A 16,590-nucleotide genomic window follows, 5' to 3' on the forward strand; every position below is an offset into this window, starting at 1 on the left:
CCTGAAGGGTCACCCCCCCCGTACCGCTGGGGCTTGTGTTACACCCCTGGAGATAGTGTTATTTAAAGCTCTCTGAAACGATGTATGGGAAAAATTCACCCCTGTGAGGAGTCACTCTGGCTCATGGCTCATGGATAGTTCAAGAACTGATGATCACTGATGCTGTTGGGCATAATTACTATGTAATCAAACAATCTGAACTCTCAGATAGAGAACCTAGCAGGAAATGATCACTCAAATGTTGGTGAAAAACGAGAAAAAAAAGGAAAAATGTCCTTTCTTGAGTCACCTCACTCACCAGGGTTTCCCCACGGTGAAATGCTTCATCATTGGGGCCATCTCAACCCGCTGCGGGTTGAGGCGTGCTACGTCTTTCGTGAGACTATGTGTGGTGTGGTGATGTGTATGGAGTGGAGTGATCAAATAAAAACTATGATACACGGCATTATGATGGCCGAATACTTAAGATTCAACACCGCACCACAAGGACTAATAGTGCGCAATGAGCCTTTCATTTTTCAACAGGACAAATTGTTCAAAAAGGATTGGTCGCTAATTTCCTGGCACAGCACCAGGGACTGGTTAGTGCTGATTATAAAAACCGCAGCAAGGTTGTCCGAAGAGATGAAAGGGGAGATCCAAACACTAGAAATCCGGCTAAGATCCTGTCAGAGCGTCGCTGAGTTAAAGAAAAGATTAGAAGAACTGAACAAAACAATGACGGACTTCGAAATAAGTCTAAAAGACACCAAGTACACTAAACTAAAAAAAGATCAGAGGAATTTCACACATGAAAAGGTCTATCCATATACTATGGAAGATTCCATTCCATCCGGGAGAAACCCAGGATACAACACCGACAGCGATAGTTCAGACACCGGCTCGGACCATTCTGATAGCAGTTATAATAGTAACAACAGAAACAGAACCAGACGCCCTTGAGGTGGACGCTACAAGAACAGAGGTGGATATAATTTTGGCTGGCCAGGATATCAGAGACCACCCCCTTATGGAGGCCCACCGCTTTTCTTCTATGGTACTCCACTTTTCCACCAGCAGGCTTGTCAACAACAGCCACATCCATTCTGGGAGCACGAATAGTCACATACACCACAGACCAACCCTTTTTTAGGACGGGGTAAGGGACCACAGAGGGGAAAATTAAGAAGAAGTCAACAAGTGCAATGGGCACAACCTCTGGAGACGTCAAGGAGCCATACCAGGAGCATGGGCCCACCAGACAACCCATCAACCAGCCACAATTCCCCAGTCTAGTGGTAAAATTATCTGACATCACCCTTACTGCAACACAAAAATCAGTTCTGGAAAAGGGACTTGGTTTCGTACCTACGCCAAGTCTCGACAAATACAGACTTTGCTGTGAACTCAATGAGTTCATTCGTAAAATCAAACTCCAAGTCTACTTCAAGGAGAAACCACGTACCACATCATCGACTACTAGTGACACAGGTCTCCACAGAAAGTCTAATTTCACACCAGCAGCGGCATGTCTCCCAGTAGAATTACTAGCCTTTGAAAAGGCAGTTCTGAAAGAAGTATCTGAAATAGACCCAAAAACCATCAAAATCTTTCACAACACCAGTAAAAAAGAACATGAGGCGATACAAGAACTGGGAAACAATGAAAAGGTGACCATAAAACCGGCAGACAAAGGAGGTGCCATAGTACTACAGAACACCACTTCGTACCGGGAAGTGTGCCTATCCCTTTTGGCAGATGAAAGAAACTACATAAAAATCAAGAAGGACCCGACAGAACGCCTACGCATAGAAATTACTCATCTGTCAGAAGAGTCCACAGCTAACAATTGGATTACCAAAAAGGAAGCTGATTTTCTAGAAAACAATAACCCGATTTTTGGTATGGTGTAAAAGTAAGGGATTTACTTTTACACCATACCAAAAATTCACAAATCTATGGAAAGACCACCAGGGAGACCTATAGTGTCAGGCATCGGTTCCATCTTAGAACCTTTGTCAAAATATGCGGACGCTTTTCTACGTCCCATCATCCAGAGTACCAGCACGTACTTACAGGACACAAAAGCGGTGTTATGCCTTCTCCAAGACCTGAGTTTCAACCCAGCAACTAATATTCTAATTGGCCTTGATGTAGAAAGCCTCTACACCAGCCTACCGCACAAAGAAACCTTACAAATGCTTGAAGAGGTCCTCTTCGAAAACCCATGGATTTACCATACACCCCGGCACCTAGTTCTTAAATATTGCCGGTTGGCTCTAACAGAGAATTATTTCAAGTTCGAAAACACGCAGTAACGTCAGGCACACGGAACCAGCATGGGAAGCACTTTCGCGCCGAGTGTAGCGGGATTTTACGTCCACCATCTTGAGAGAGAGAAAATACTGAATACCACCAACCCTCATATCAACCGTCTAAAACTGTGGAAACGTTACATTGAGGATGTTTTGGTAATCTGGGAGGGGAATGAAACGGAAGCCACAGATTTTATGAATTGGCTCAACCTTCAAGACCCCTTTCTGAAGTTTACTAGCACTATGAGTAGGTCGGAGTTGATCTTCCTGGACCTAAACATCACAGCAAATCAAGGCAAACAGTCCACAACTACACACTTCAAACCGACAGCCAGAAACTGCTTATTGATCTATGACAGTTTTCATCCCCGGCAACTTAAAGATAACCTTCCTTTCGGTCAGTTCTTGAGACTGAGAAGAAACTGCACTGAAAAGGAAGACTACAATACCCAAGCCAAAGACCTTTCAGTGAAAATATTAGCACGACACTATCCAATACATCTGATCTCAAAAGCGAAAAAGAGGGCAGCCAACAACCACAGAGAAGCTCTCTTGGACCCTAGACCTACAAATGCTACACAGAACAGACCCATCTGCATAAAAACGTACAACATTGCATCAGGCCACGTGACAAAAGATCGTCAAAAAACACTGGCGTATACTGAACAGTGGAAATTTGGATATCCCATGGCCTATGTTCAGCCACAGATAAGGGAGGAATCTCCGTAACTATCTGGTCCACACTCGGCCCAAGAACACCACCATAAGTGATGGCTAAACAACCTTACACACACTACCCAGCGGACATTACCCGTGCAGTAATTGCAGTGTTTGCCACCTTACCACAGCTACCAAAAAGGTTTTCGTCAACAATGGTATGACCTGGGAAATTCGGAATTTCACCAACTGCAACACATCGGGAGTTGTGTACATGATTACCTGCACATGCAATCTACACTATGTAGGAATGACGACCAGGAAAGTGAGCGCAAGGATTGTAGAACACAGGAGTAATATCAGGCGCAAGTGAGCTACAACAAAAATGACAACGCACTTTATCGAGCAACAACACACCCCCAACAACATCAAATAGGTGGTACTGGAACACATTAAGGGATGTGACAATCTGGAAGACAGACTCCTCGAGAAGGAGCAACGCTGGGTTTTCAAATTACGCAGCGATAGACAAGGCCTGAACGATAACATTCCTTGGGGTCAGCTCCGCAGATAAGAACTTTCCAGCCTAGGAGCTGCCCACTAAGCTAACGCGCCTACACCAACAATACCTTTACACGGGATCAATGAGATTCAGCCCGTTGACATAACTTGAACCTTTGGAACCTTTTCCAAACAATAACAGTGTTTGTCTATATGTGTATTTAATGTCTATAAACTCGCCAATATGCGGTCTCGAGGGACACACTAGGCAAGCAAGCCAGAGAGGATTTCTCCGACAAGTAAGTTATTTTCTCCCCCCACAGGAACCGGGCAGCCTACGGAAACTCCTTGAGCCTCTCGTTTCCTCCCTACCATCGAGGCTATTGACACCTCTTTCCCTCGCTTCTTTCTTTCTAGCGCTCGAGATCCTCCCTACCCCTCCAGCACCATGAGGCGCATTGTTGCCCGCTAAATAGTATGTTACAAATGTCATTTGTGTCTTAATGTTGGTTAAATGTTGTCAGTTATGTTTTTGTTGACTATGGGATATTTTGTTGATGGATGTGAAACTTTCACGAACTCTGACATTTTTTATCAGCATGCCTTCATTTACGATCATTTAACAAGCACGCTCTCCGGTTTGTCCGGATATTTAAATGCAGTAACGCTTTTCTCAAAAGCCCACATAAATATAGCGATATAGATTTATGGCTCATGATTTGATTCTACTTAGGTGCACGATAACCAGGCACACGATCAGTAGTACATCCGACTACGCATTATAAATAGTTGACGCATATATGCCTTTTTATTCAGTGTAACGGGGTAGAGCACTACGGGCACGGACCTTGCCTGACTAGCTCACTCGTACGAAATCCGTCAGTCATTTTGTCACGAAGGAACAGATTTTAAAGGCACATTTGCTATGGCACTTTAATCTATGTGTGTGCGTTTTTTGATTGTGCATGTCATTTATCACGTGCACTCTATTTTCACATATTCACCGGTTTAATGCCATTTACCTACCCAACCAGGAGTAGGTTGTCCAACATAATAAACAGTGTTTTTCCTTTACAGATATACAAGTTAAGATACCGTATGTATTAACGCACATGCTTATTAGTTGTAGCACGTATCTTTAATTCTAATTTAGGTCACTTTTAGGAGTGGAAGGCATAGGGCTGGACCCTATACCTGTCCTGAAGAAGAGCTGATGGGAAGCTCGAAACATGTTGACACCCACTAGGGACATTTGACGCATTATAGCCAGACCCCCTAGGGACTCACCCCTTTTTAATATATCAACTAGGAGCAAGAATAAAAGTCATTTAGCCCACTAGTTAGATATTTTTAAAAAACTCACTCCACTCCATACACATCACTACACCACACATAGTCTCACGAAAGTGCTCCTACGTATTTCCGCAAGTCGTAGCACGCCTCAACCCGCAGCAGGTTGATATGGCCCCAATGATGAAGCATGTCACCGTGGGGAAACCCTGGGGAGTGAGGGGACTCAAGAAAGGACATATTTCCTTCTTTTTTTTCTCATTGTTTTTCACCAACATTTGCTGCTAGGTTCTCTATCTGAGAGTTCAGATTTTTTTGATTACATATGATATAGGAGGGTGGACCTAGCTTTTTTCCCTCTACCTCCCTACCCTTTCTTTTGATAGGACATAATTTCTAGACATGATGTTGATAAATATTTTCCACTTTGTTGAGCCCCACAGCAATTTGTGCTCTGCTCCAACAACCATCACTTATGCTGCCGACAGTCTTAACACTTAAGGTGACATACGTTTAATGGTCACTACTAATGCTTTGAGTATGTAATCCATAACTCATACATTCCTCACAGCGTTACAACACTATGCAACATACAAGCCACCTTCTTTGGAAAACACTATGCAATCAAAGCACATAGGGCCTGATTACGATCTTGGCGGACAGGGTTACTCCGTCACAAACGTGACGGATATCCCATACACCGTATTACAAGTTCCATAGGATATAATGAAATTGTAATACAGTGGGCGGGGTAACCCTGTCCGCCAAGATCGTAGTCAGGCCCTCAGTCATTTTGAAACTTCTGGGATGGTCTTACAAGCTTTAACCTAGATGCCGCCTTAGTACTTACTTGCAAACCACCGCTTGCAAGTCAATTCTGGCAGCTCAGTCAGTGGTCGTGCGTCATACTGTTAACACAGCTTTTGTCTCGCCATACCAGTCGATATTTACTCATTACAACTTTTTAAACAGTTTTCTGAAGTCCTTTTATTCGCCATTATGAAAGTGGGGACAGTTGAGATACACAGCATTAAGGAAAAGGGGGGATATATATATATTAACTACTAGGTAGTTATAGTTAGGACCTATTATCCATAGGAAAAGCGTTTTTTGATTTGGCAATATCTTTGGCGTCGTTTGACGAATCTTCGCGAAATTTTCAAAACTAATGACCAGCTCAGGTCAGCTCCTGTCTTGAATGTTTGGCGGGGATTTGTACAGCAGGGGCCGAGAAAAGAGGGGGTCCCAAAATGCGTTTTCTCCATGTTAATTTCCATAGGAATTTTTGGAACAGGCTACAGCTCGAACTGCTGAATGGAATTACACCAAATTTGGCAAAAAGGTAGCTCTTGGTTCAGAAAGCGAACTTTTTTTGAGTGGTGTAAATCTGTTCAGTAGTGGCTGAAAAATTTAAAAAATAAAAATATCGATATATGAGCACCGAGGAGGATTCGCGAACCCTCCCGAGCACGAGCTCGAATCTGATTGGCAGCCAACACTCGAAACCAGGAAGTGTTGGCAGCCATCTTGTGACTCGCTAACCAAGTCACAAGAATTCAATAGAAAAAAGGATAAAAAACAAGAAAAGGGGGCAGGGTAGAAAAACCCTGACCCCCTAGGCCTGCTAAGGGGGTCCCACAAGGACCCCCAGGGCCAAAAAAAGCATTTTTTTTTTAAATCGGCCAAATTTGCGTTGGGTGCGGGAATCCGGCCAAGAAAATAAAATTTTAAAAAACGAAGCGCGGACTCCCATGCTTAGTTTTCTATAAGCCCCCAGGTGGGCCAGTTCCCGGGGGCAATGAGTAAATATATAGCAGGGGCCCGCGGGGACCCCCGCACCTCCGAGGACCACCACCTCCCCAGGGCTATGCTAATTATATGTGGGGGCACATATAATTAGCAGCCCCAGGGACCGCCATCTTCCCAGGGCTTGTAAAAAATGTGTAAGGGGGCTCCTGCCCTTCCCCATGTTGCCCCGGGGACCAACACTTCCCCTGGGCATTGTTGATTATATGCGTGGGCCTCATGGGCCCCCCAAAGCCCCAGGGACGACCACTTCCACGGGGCTTAAACTTGAAAAATTAAGTGTGGGGTGGCTCCTGCCCCCCCACACTGCCCCGGGGACCACCACATCCCCAGGGCACTAATTATTTAAATGCAGGGTTCATTGCGGACCCCGGGGACCACCACCTCCCCAGGGCTTTATAAATGCTGGGAGGGAGGCCGTGCAGCTCCTCTCCTGGCACCCTTGATGGCCCTGGGGACCGCCACCCCTCAGGGCCGGCTCCTGCAATGTCCCAGGGTGCCCATCCCTGGGACATTGCCGTTTGCTATGACATGGCGGGAGCATGGCTCACACCCTGCCATAGCAAACACTGCTTTGCTTCGTTGAAGCAAGAGCAGGAACGCAAAGCAGAATTGCTTTTGGGCAAGTGGAGCTACATGTTAGCAGCTCCCCTTGCCCAAAAGCAATGCCGGCTCCCGCAGGAGGCAGGGAGCCGGCATGGACTGTGGGGGCATTGGGGCTCTCCCCATGGTCCCCATCACGGAGGCCAGGCCCTGGGGGGTGGGGTCCCCGGGGCCAGAGGTGGCCCAGGGAAGGGGGCCCCCCTCCCGAATTAAACAATTTTTTTTTAAAAAGAGGCAATGCCCCGGGGAGTGTGGTCCGCAGGGCACATAAAGGCACCAGGAGGGTGGCCATGCCGCCCCCCTCCAGTAATAATTGAAAAAGATTTATATGTGGCCATGCCTCGGGGATGGGGACCAGAGCTGAAATTGGCCTCACGAGGGGGGCCACGCAGCCCCCTCCCGAATAATAATTTAAAAAAAGAGGCAATGCCCCGGGTATGGGGTCCTCATGGCAGATAAAGGCCTTAGGGGGGGGGGCATGTGGCCCCCCTCCATTAAAATTAAAAAAATATGTATATGTGGCCATGCCCCGGGGTTGGGGTCTCCAGGGCCTAAAAAATATTGAAAGAAGGGGGGGGGGGGCACACAGCCCCTCTTCTAACAATTTATTTTTTTAATTAAAAACCGGCATCTCGCTGGATGCCCCGCCCTCTCCCTGCACCACTCTGAATACGCACCTTCTGGCACATTCTAAGTTGGAGAATTAAGTCCCCTTGAATACTGAGGGTCCCTGGGGGCCAACTAGCCCACCAGGTACCTCCAGTCAGCGTCACACAGCTGGATTGCTGAGAGGTGGTCCAAGGCCATGCCCCTTTTTACAACACTCTGTAAACGCGCCTCGTGGCGCACTGCTGGTGGGGCGATGAGGTCTTCTTATGTCCTTTGCCAATGCTTGTTCAGATATGTTGCGGCGTCTCATTAGCCATACATATGCTGACATAACCAAGACGTGAGTAGCACCAAAGTGTTGGAGTCAAAAACCCATTTTTGTATGCTTCAAAGAATGAAGAAATGCTTTACTGATCTATTTTATGTGGAGTACAGTGCCTACAATCTAAAAATAATAAAAAAACATTATTTTAAAAAAAGCATATGTTCATAGCTTAGTATTCCAAGCACCAATCCCTTAATATAATAAGAACAATGTGTACCTGAGTCTCACTTGCATCCAAAATGTATAGATAAAATATGATAACATGATCAAATAAATATTTCTCACCATCCAGAAGTCTTCCTTCATAAATGTCGCGTGGCCATGGGAAATTCCTCTCCAGCGGGCTTGTGTTTTAGCATATAGTAACAGAATGGGATTCAGCTCATATCCTGTACAGTGAAAACCCATTGAAGCTGCTGCAAGTACCTGCCAAAGAATGCAGATTCAGAATGCTTGTCAATTATGATCAGACTAATTGTAATTTCTCATGACACCAACTTTGATTGCCGCCATTTTGAATAATGATTTTTATGCACACAGTATACTGAGACGGCAAGACTGATCTCCATAAAGGTACATCAGGGCATCCTAATGCACACGTAGTGCATCTAGATTAGCATCATATCACAGATCAGTAAAGCTTCTAATCCACAAAGGGATGAGTTTTTTTGGCCTTAATGGTGTCTTCTCAAATTACATCTTTCAAAATACACTAGTGTAGTGCGGGAATTTTAAGAATGCTTTAGATTTGAAGACTTTTGGCAACAAACAAGAGAGACAGTCTCTTCGGGTCACAGTGTACTGAAACGTTATTTACATGACGCTCAAGGTACGACCTTCAATAGCGTAAGATACACTTCTTTTCTTATTCACAAAACTATTCAATTTCTGAAGGGGTAAGGTAGAAGTGTCTCAAAACAGACCTATTTACTGCTTCATTTTTTGGAGCCTGCTTTATTAACCAGCCCTGCCAAGTATCAAGCATTAGTCTAACACATTTCAGTGTGGTGGTCCGCATCACCGCACTAAAATGTGGAGTCACGCATTTATAGAGCTTCCTGAGCTGTCAAGCCGGAGCGCTATAATTATCACAGAGGAAGGTAGCGTGCGATTACGCTGCTCTGGCAGCCACAGAGTTATGTGACTGACAGACTCACTCTGACTGCAGGTTTGGGGTCTGGCTCAGCTTACTGGCTCCATTTGGCATTCACGTGACATGGAGACTGCAACGTGTCTGACTTTCGCCCAATGCCGAGACAGAACTGGTAATATAGGGTGGGGCTCCTGCGGCGGGAGGCGACGGAGCAGCAGAGGCAGTTATGAGATAGATAGTAAGTTTGACTGGAGCCGGGCCACCCTGATCGCACCTCTTGTGCCTCCAGTCAGTATGGTGCACGGTGCTGCAACCTCTCCTCAAAGTGCCGCTTGAGTCCAGATCGGAGTTCGACCGTGGCCAATGCAGTGCTGGAGAGAGACAAGAAAGGCGGGGCCGGCATCGGCCATGCCGAAGGTATGGCGGTCGTGCCGGCCCCCGATGACCATCCGGAGGGCGGGCCTGTCGCACGCAGTGATGACGCGACTGGCCCACCTCACCACTAATTGGTCGGAGTCCGGGCGTGACCCGGAAGTGATTGAAACACTTCCGGGTCACGCGTTTGGGCTAAGGCCAGGCCAGTTAGAACTGGCCTGGCTGGCATCTTGGCAATAAAAGGCGGTGGAGCAGTGGAGTCGGCCTCTTTACTCGCCGCTCCCTCAGCCTGCCATTAGTTACGCCAGCCTCGCTAGGAGGCTGGTTTTTTAATTTCTTAGTTTTTTCGCCCCTAGAGGTCTTAGGGATTTCCGATCGGGACAATTGATCGTTACCGTACAGGGCGAAAAAGTGACGGCCACGCGTGGAGGATATTTTCACTTTTCGTTCTTTATTTGCTGCAGGCATAAAAGCGAAAGCAGGCCAGAAAACGGCATCGGCGGAAGGAGCAGCGCAATTGATCGTGGGATCTATTGTTAGGCGGGAGAAGAGTGATCCCAAATGCAGTGTTGCAGCGATCGGCGTTCCCGTGAGAAGCAGGACAACATTATCTGGGAGCAGCTGAGGGGCAGGGACGGTTCATCAATGTGGACTGCTTCATTAAAGGTGAGCCTGGGTCCGCGTGTGCCATGTTTTCTCATCGTGGGTGTTGCGTACAGGCAGGGAACAGGTTATCTTTATCAAACACTCATGCAAATGGCGCGCGAGAGTAGTACAGGATCGCGGTCAAGTGCAGCTTGAAACTGAGCACAAATAAAGGCCGTTTTTCTTTTCCGCTCCGACTTTTCCCCCTGATAACCAGCGCAAGTGAGTTATCTCTGCCCTGGGAGACAAATCTCTTTCCAAGTTCACAGTGGGATGGAATTCAAATGTGTTTCCGTTTTCGGTGCAGTAAACTAAACAGGGCCTTTGAATATGACATGTGCTGCATTTATTGGGTGGGAAAGTCTATTGGGTATCCATCGGTAATACTGCATGGTAGCGTTCAGTTGCTAGTGTTTCCCATGAAGGCTGGAGTGCATAATCTGTCCTGAGCTGTGCTGGTTCTCATCTGGTTAATAGCCTGATTTGCTTCAGACTATGTGCATTGTCTCTGCGAGGAGAATTTTTTTGTGTATAATGAGCAGAGCTCGCAGGAAAGTGTTGAAGTTATCCAAAACGCACATTGCGGGGTATCCAGGTGTGCTTAAAAATTCCTACATTTGGAGGGGGTGGGGGACAGAATGAAACAGGCACAGAGGAGATAAAGTGATTTGCCCTGTCTGTAGCAAACCATTTTGTTGATTGTGGCAGACGGAATAAGAAAGTAGGTTATACAGCCTCCAAATAAATGACTATCCTGTCCCCATGGTTTTTCAATTATGTGTAATTTACATCTGAGAAAATTGTAGTTGTATAGCACTGACTCCCCTTCACGAGGCATCGAAGGGTAATGGCTGAATTTTGGCAGTACATCGACTGTTTGGGACTTCATTCTCTGGTTTGATTGTCAATCAGACATCGGGCCCAGAAGAAGAAAGGGGGTCGGCAGGGCGTACGGCTTAAACCACCATGAGAGAGATCTGATGAGGCCAACCATGCTACACGTTCTCCTTTTGTCAGGTCTATGCAAACGTGATTGGGGATCTTGCGCTTTGGTCCGCCATTGCATTTCAATTGTCCGGTTTGGTCCGCAGCGCGGAGCAGTCTGGCATCCTTTAGGGCGCTAGGTTTTACCAAACACAACAGGTCACCATCTCGTTTACTGGAGGGTCGACCAGGTCCGATAACAGGGGTTAGCACTGCATCTGCACTACTCTTTAATACTGCTGGGAGGGGCAGTCTGTCCCTTTGGGTGCTTGGCTATTGTTTCAGGCAGGCTCTGGAATGGGGCTGGTACTGCTCTGCTTATTTGCTATGGTATTTCTGCAGGGACAATTTTCTGGCAGCGAGTGCTCATTATTTTTCCCCCCGCTTCCCGAATTAACTACCTTTGGGAGCTGTCCATCGGGCCATTTCTAGATATTAGTCTTTGGACTCATAAGTCCGTCTGTGGCATGTGAACACGTTTAGAGCGAATAGACGCTTCATGCATATCATTAGCCTAGAGGAGTTTGTAGGCACGGGAAAAATGGGCCTCTGGAGCAGGGTCACAACTCGACAGGGAGCTCCCTCACAGAACAAACTGTTTGCAAAGTCTGGATCCCGCTGTCCGTTAATAATTCTTAAAACAGATGATTTAAAGGGCCAATGCCGTTTTTTAGCCCCGGTGGGTGCTTCCGACATTTATAAAAGTTTACTTTCGGTCAAAAAATCAGAATGTCCTATAAAAGGAATGGGAAGGGTCGCAGAGAGTAATCTTGCAGCAATAGTAATGCTGTCTTCCATATAGAGTGGGGCTTGGTGGCTTAGGGGAGTATAGTGGCCTGTGTGTGTCCTCATTGCCGCAGTCTCGGCTAACGGTGGGTCCATCCAGCCTTTTTCCCCTTTGAAGATTGAAAAATGAGTACCTGGAGTTGTGTAGCAATAAACATCTGTTATGCAGCACCATGAGAACGTGGGCCTGTGCGAATACATGTTAGTTTCTATGGTGGCAAAACTCTCAAAGATGGATATGCAGGATAGTGACCAGTTAGCTCAGTTGGTTAGAGCATGGTGCTAATAATGCCAAGGTCACTGGTTAGGTTTAGTTGAGGGATTAAGTAACATTTCTGCATCAGAGGGCCAGCTAGTGGCAGACTTCCTAAGACATTTTCAACAATGCCAACCAACTACCAGAGGGGGTCAACTGAAACCAGTAGAAGTCATACATTCACAAGTTTCAATGCAGGGATTACTTAGAAACTCGTCAAGAAGCAATTTAAATAGTAATACTGTGCGTAAAAGGTACATATTACGCAGGCACTATATTGTCCAGCTGTCCACAGATCACAAAGCCAGCTTTGCATGAGGGTTTGTATATGCCTTATATGATCTACAGGGAGTGTGGGGCCAGATGTAGTGTTTGGCCGCCAGAATCATATGGTATGATCAAGTGAGGCAGCCACGACTGAATCTCACGCCGCCTGGTGCTAAAAGCCCACATTTAGCCGGCGGATAACATTTCCTACCTCTACTTCGTCACTGTTAAACTATTTCTGGTCTGAGCCATAAGCGGTATTCCATGGGGATTGCAAACACAGTAAATTCAATGTTTTATGATATGCTATACGGGACTATCACAAGGAGTTCAGATTTTTTTGATTACATATGATATAGGAGGGTGGACCTAGCTTTTTTCCCTCTACCTCCCTACCCTTTCTTTTGATAGGACATAATTTCTAGACATGATGTTGATAAATATTTTCCACTTTGTTGAGCCCCACAGCAATTTGTGCTCTGCTCCAACAACCATCACTTATGCTGCCGACAGTCTTAAAACTTAAGGTGACATACGTTTAATGGTCACTACTAATGCTTTGAGTATGTAATCCATAACTCATACATTCCTCACAGCGTTACAACACTATGCAACATACAAGCCACCTTCTTTGGAAAACACTATGCAATCAAAGCACATAGGGCCTGATTACGATCTTGGCGGACAGGGTTACTCCGTCACAAACGTGACGGATATCCCATACACCGTATTACAAGTTCCATAGGATATAATGAAATTGTAATACAGTGGGCGGGGTAACCCTGTCCGCCAAGATCGTAGTCAGGCCCTCAGTCATTTTGAAACTTCTGGGATGGTCTTACAAGCTTTAACCTATATGCCGCCTTAGTACTTACTTGCAAACCACCACTTGCAAGTCAATTCTGGCAGCTCAGTCAGTGGTCGTGCGTCATACTGTTAACACAGCTTTTGTCTCGCCATACCAGTCGATATTTACTCATTACAACTTTTTAAACAGTTTTCTGAAGTCCTTTTATTCGCCATTATGAAAGTGGGGACAGTTGAGATACACAGCATTAAGGAAAAGGGGGGATATATATATATTAACTACTAGGTAGTTATAGTTAGGACCTATTATCCATAGGAAAAGCGTTTTTTGATTTGCCAATATCTTTGGCGTCGTTTGACGAATCTTCGCGAAATTTTCAAAACTAATGACCAGCTCAGGTCAGCTCCTGTCTTGAATGTTTGGGGGGGATTTGTACAGCAGGGGCCGAGAAAAGAGGGGGTCCCAAAATGCGTTTTCTCCATGTTAATTTCCATAGGAATTTTTGGAACAGGCTACAGCTCGAACTGCTGAATGGAATTACACCAAATTTGGCAAAAAGGTAGCTCTTGGTTCAGAAAGCGAACTTTTTTTGAGTGGTGTAAATCTGTTCAGTAGTGGCTGAAAAATTCAAAAAATAAAAATATCGATATATGAGCACCGAGGAGGATTCGCGAACCCTCCCGAGCACGAGCTCGATTCTGATTGGCAGCCAACACTCGAAACCAGGAAGTGTTGGCAGCCATCTTGTGACTCGGTAACCAAGTCACAAGAATTCAATAGAAAAAAGGACAAAAACAAGAAAAGGGGGCAGGGTAGAAAAACCCTGACCCCCTAGGCCTGCTAAGGGGGTCCCACAAGGACCCCCAGGGCCAAAAAAAGCATTTTTTTTTTAAATCGGCCAAATTTGCGCTGGGTGCAGGAATCCGGCCAAGAAAATAAAATTTTAAAACACGAAGCGCGGACTCCCATGCTTAGTTTTCTATAAGCCCCCAGGTGGGCCAGGTCCCGGGGGCAATGAGTAAATATATAGCAGGGGCCCGCGGGGACCCCCGCACCTCCGAGGACCACCACCTCCCCAGGGCTATGCTAATTATATGTGGGGGCACATATAATTAGCAGCCCCAGGGACCGCCATCTTCCCAGGGCTTGTAAAAAATGTGTAAGGGGGCTCCTGCCCTTCCCCATGTTGCCCCGGGGACCAACACTTCCCCTGGGCATTGTTGATTATATGCGTGGGCCTCATGGGCCCCCCAAAGCCCCAGGGACGACCACTTCCACGGGGCTTAAACTTGAAAAATTAAGTGTGGGGTGGCTCCTGCCCCCCCACACTGCCCCGGGGACCACCACATCCCCAGGGCACTAATTATTTAAATGCAGGGTTCATTGCGGACCCCGGGGACCACCACCTCCCCGGGGATTTATAAATGCTGGGAGGGAGGCCGTGCAGCTCCTCTCCTGGCACCCTTGATGGCCCTGGGGACTGCCACCCCTCAGGGCCGGCTCCTGCAATGTCCCAGGGTGCCCATCCCTGGGACATTGCCGTTTGCTATGACAGGGCGGGTGCATGGCTCACACCCTGCCATAGCAAACACTGCTTTGCTTCGTTGAAGCAAGAGCAGGAACGCAAAGCAGAATTGCTTTTTGGCAAGTGGAGCTACATGTTAGCAGCTCCCCTTGCCCAAAAGCAATGCCGGCTCCCGCAGGAGGCAGGGAGCCGGCATGGACTGTGGGGGCATTGGGGCTCTCCCCATGGTCCCCATCACGGAGGCCAGGCCCTGGGGGGTGGGGTCCCCGGGGCCAGAGGTGGCCCAGGGAAGGGGGCCCCCCTCCCGAATTAAACAATTCTTTTTTAAAAAGAGGCAATGCCCCGGGGAGTGTGGTCCGCAGGGCACATAAAGGCACCAGGAGGGTGGCCATGCCGCCCCCCTCCAGTAATAATTGAAAAAGATTTATATGTGGCCATGCCTCGGGGGATGGGGACCAGAGCTGAAATTGGCCTCACGAGGGGGGACACGCAGCCCCCTCCCGAATAATAATTAAAAAAAAGAGGCAATGCCCCGGGTATGGGGTCCCCATGGCAGATAAAGGCCTTAGGAGGGGGGGGCATGTGGCCCCCCTCCATTAAAATTAAAAAAATATGTATATGTGGCCATGCCCCGGGGTTGGGGTCTCCAGGGCCTAAAAAATATTGAAAGAAGGGGGGGGGGGGGCACACAGCCCCTCTTCTAACAATTTATTTTTTTAATTAAAAACCGGCATCTCGCTGGATGCCCCGCCCTCTCCCTGCACCACTCTGAATACGCACCTTCTGGCACATTCTAAGTTGGAGAATTAAGTCCCCTTGAATACTGAGGGTCCCTGGGGGCCAACTAGCCCACCAGGTACCTCCAGTCAGCGTCACACAGCTGGATTGCTGAGAGGTGGTCCGAGGCCATGCCCCTTTTTACAACACTCTGTAAACGCGCCTCGTGGCGCACTGCTGGTGGGGCGATGAGGTCTTCTTATGTCCTTTGCCAATGCTTGTTCAGATATGTTGCGGCGTCTCATTAGCCATACATATGCTGACATAACCAAGACGTGAGTAGCACCAAAGTGTTGGAGTCAAAAACCCATTTTTGTATGCTTCAAAGAATGAAGAAATGCTTTACTGATCTATTTTATGTGGAGTACAGTGCCTACAATCTAAAAATAATAAAAAAACATTATTTAAAAAAAAGCATATGTTCATAGCTTAGTATTCCAAGCACCAATCCCTTAATATAATAAGAACAATGTGTACCTGAGTCTCACTTGCATCCAAAATGTATAGTTAAAATATGATAACATGATCAAATAAATATTTCTCACCATCCAGAAGTCTTCCTTCATAAATGTCGCGTGGCCATGGGAAATTCCTCTCCAGCGGGCTTGTGTTTTAGCATATAGTAACAGAATGGGATTCAGCTCATATCCTGTACAGTGAAAACCCATTGAAGCTGCTGCAAGTACCTGCCAAAGAATGCAGATTCAGAATGCTTGTCAATTATGATCAGACTAATTGTAATTTCTCATGACACCAACTTTGATTGCCGCCATTTTGAATAATGATTTTTATGCACACAGTATACTGAGACGGCAAGACTGATCTCCATAAAGGTACATCAGGGCATCCTAATGCACACGTAGTGCATCTATATTAGCATCATATCACAGATCAGTAAAGCTTCTAATCCACAAAGGGATGAGTTTTTTTGGCCTTAATGGTGTCTTCTCAAATTACATCTTTCAAAATACACTAGTGTAGTGCGGGAA

General features: G+C 46.6%; 1 protein-coding gene across 4 annotated transcripts in view; it reads right to left on the reverse strand.

Annotated features, from left to right (window-relative positions):
- The window catches only part of LOC146865345 (ATP synthase subunit C lysine N-methyltransferase-like), a 262,764-nt gene that overhangs the window by 133,251 nt on the left and 112,923 nt on the right, over window positions 1–16,590 (reverse strand). For all 4 annotated transcript variants that reach the window (XM_085631428.1, XM_085631422.1, XM_085631416.1 and 1 more), the window contains 2 exons: window positions 16,147–16,287; window positions 8,371–8,511 (listed from right to left, as the gene is read on the reverse strand). In XM_085631428.1, coding sequence (XP_085487554.1) covers window positions 8,371–8,511; window positions 16,147–16,287 — 282 coding nt within the window. The remainder of the gene's footprint in view (window positions 1–8,370; window positions 8,512–16,146; window positions 16,288–16,590) is intronic.

The sequence above is a fragment of the Triturus cristatus genome, chromosome 2_1, assembly GCF_964204655.1.
Source record: "Triturus cristatus chromosome 2_1, aTriCri1.1, whole genome shotgun sequence".
Lineage (NCBI taxonomy): Eukaryota > Metazoa > Chordata > Amphibia > Caudata > Salamandridae > Triturus > Triturus cristatus.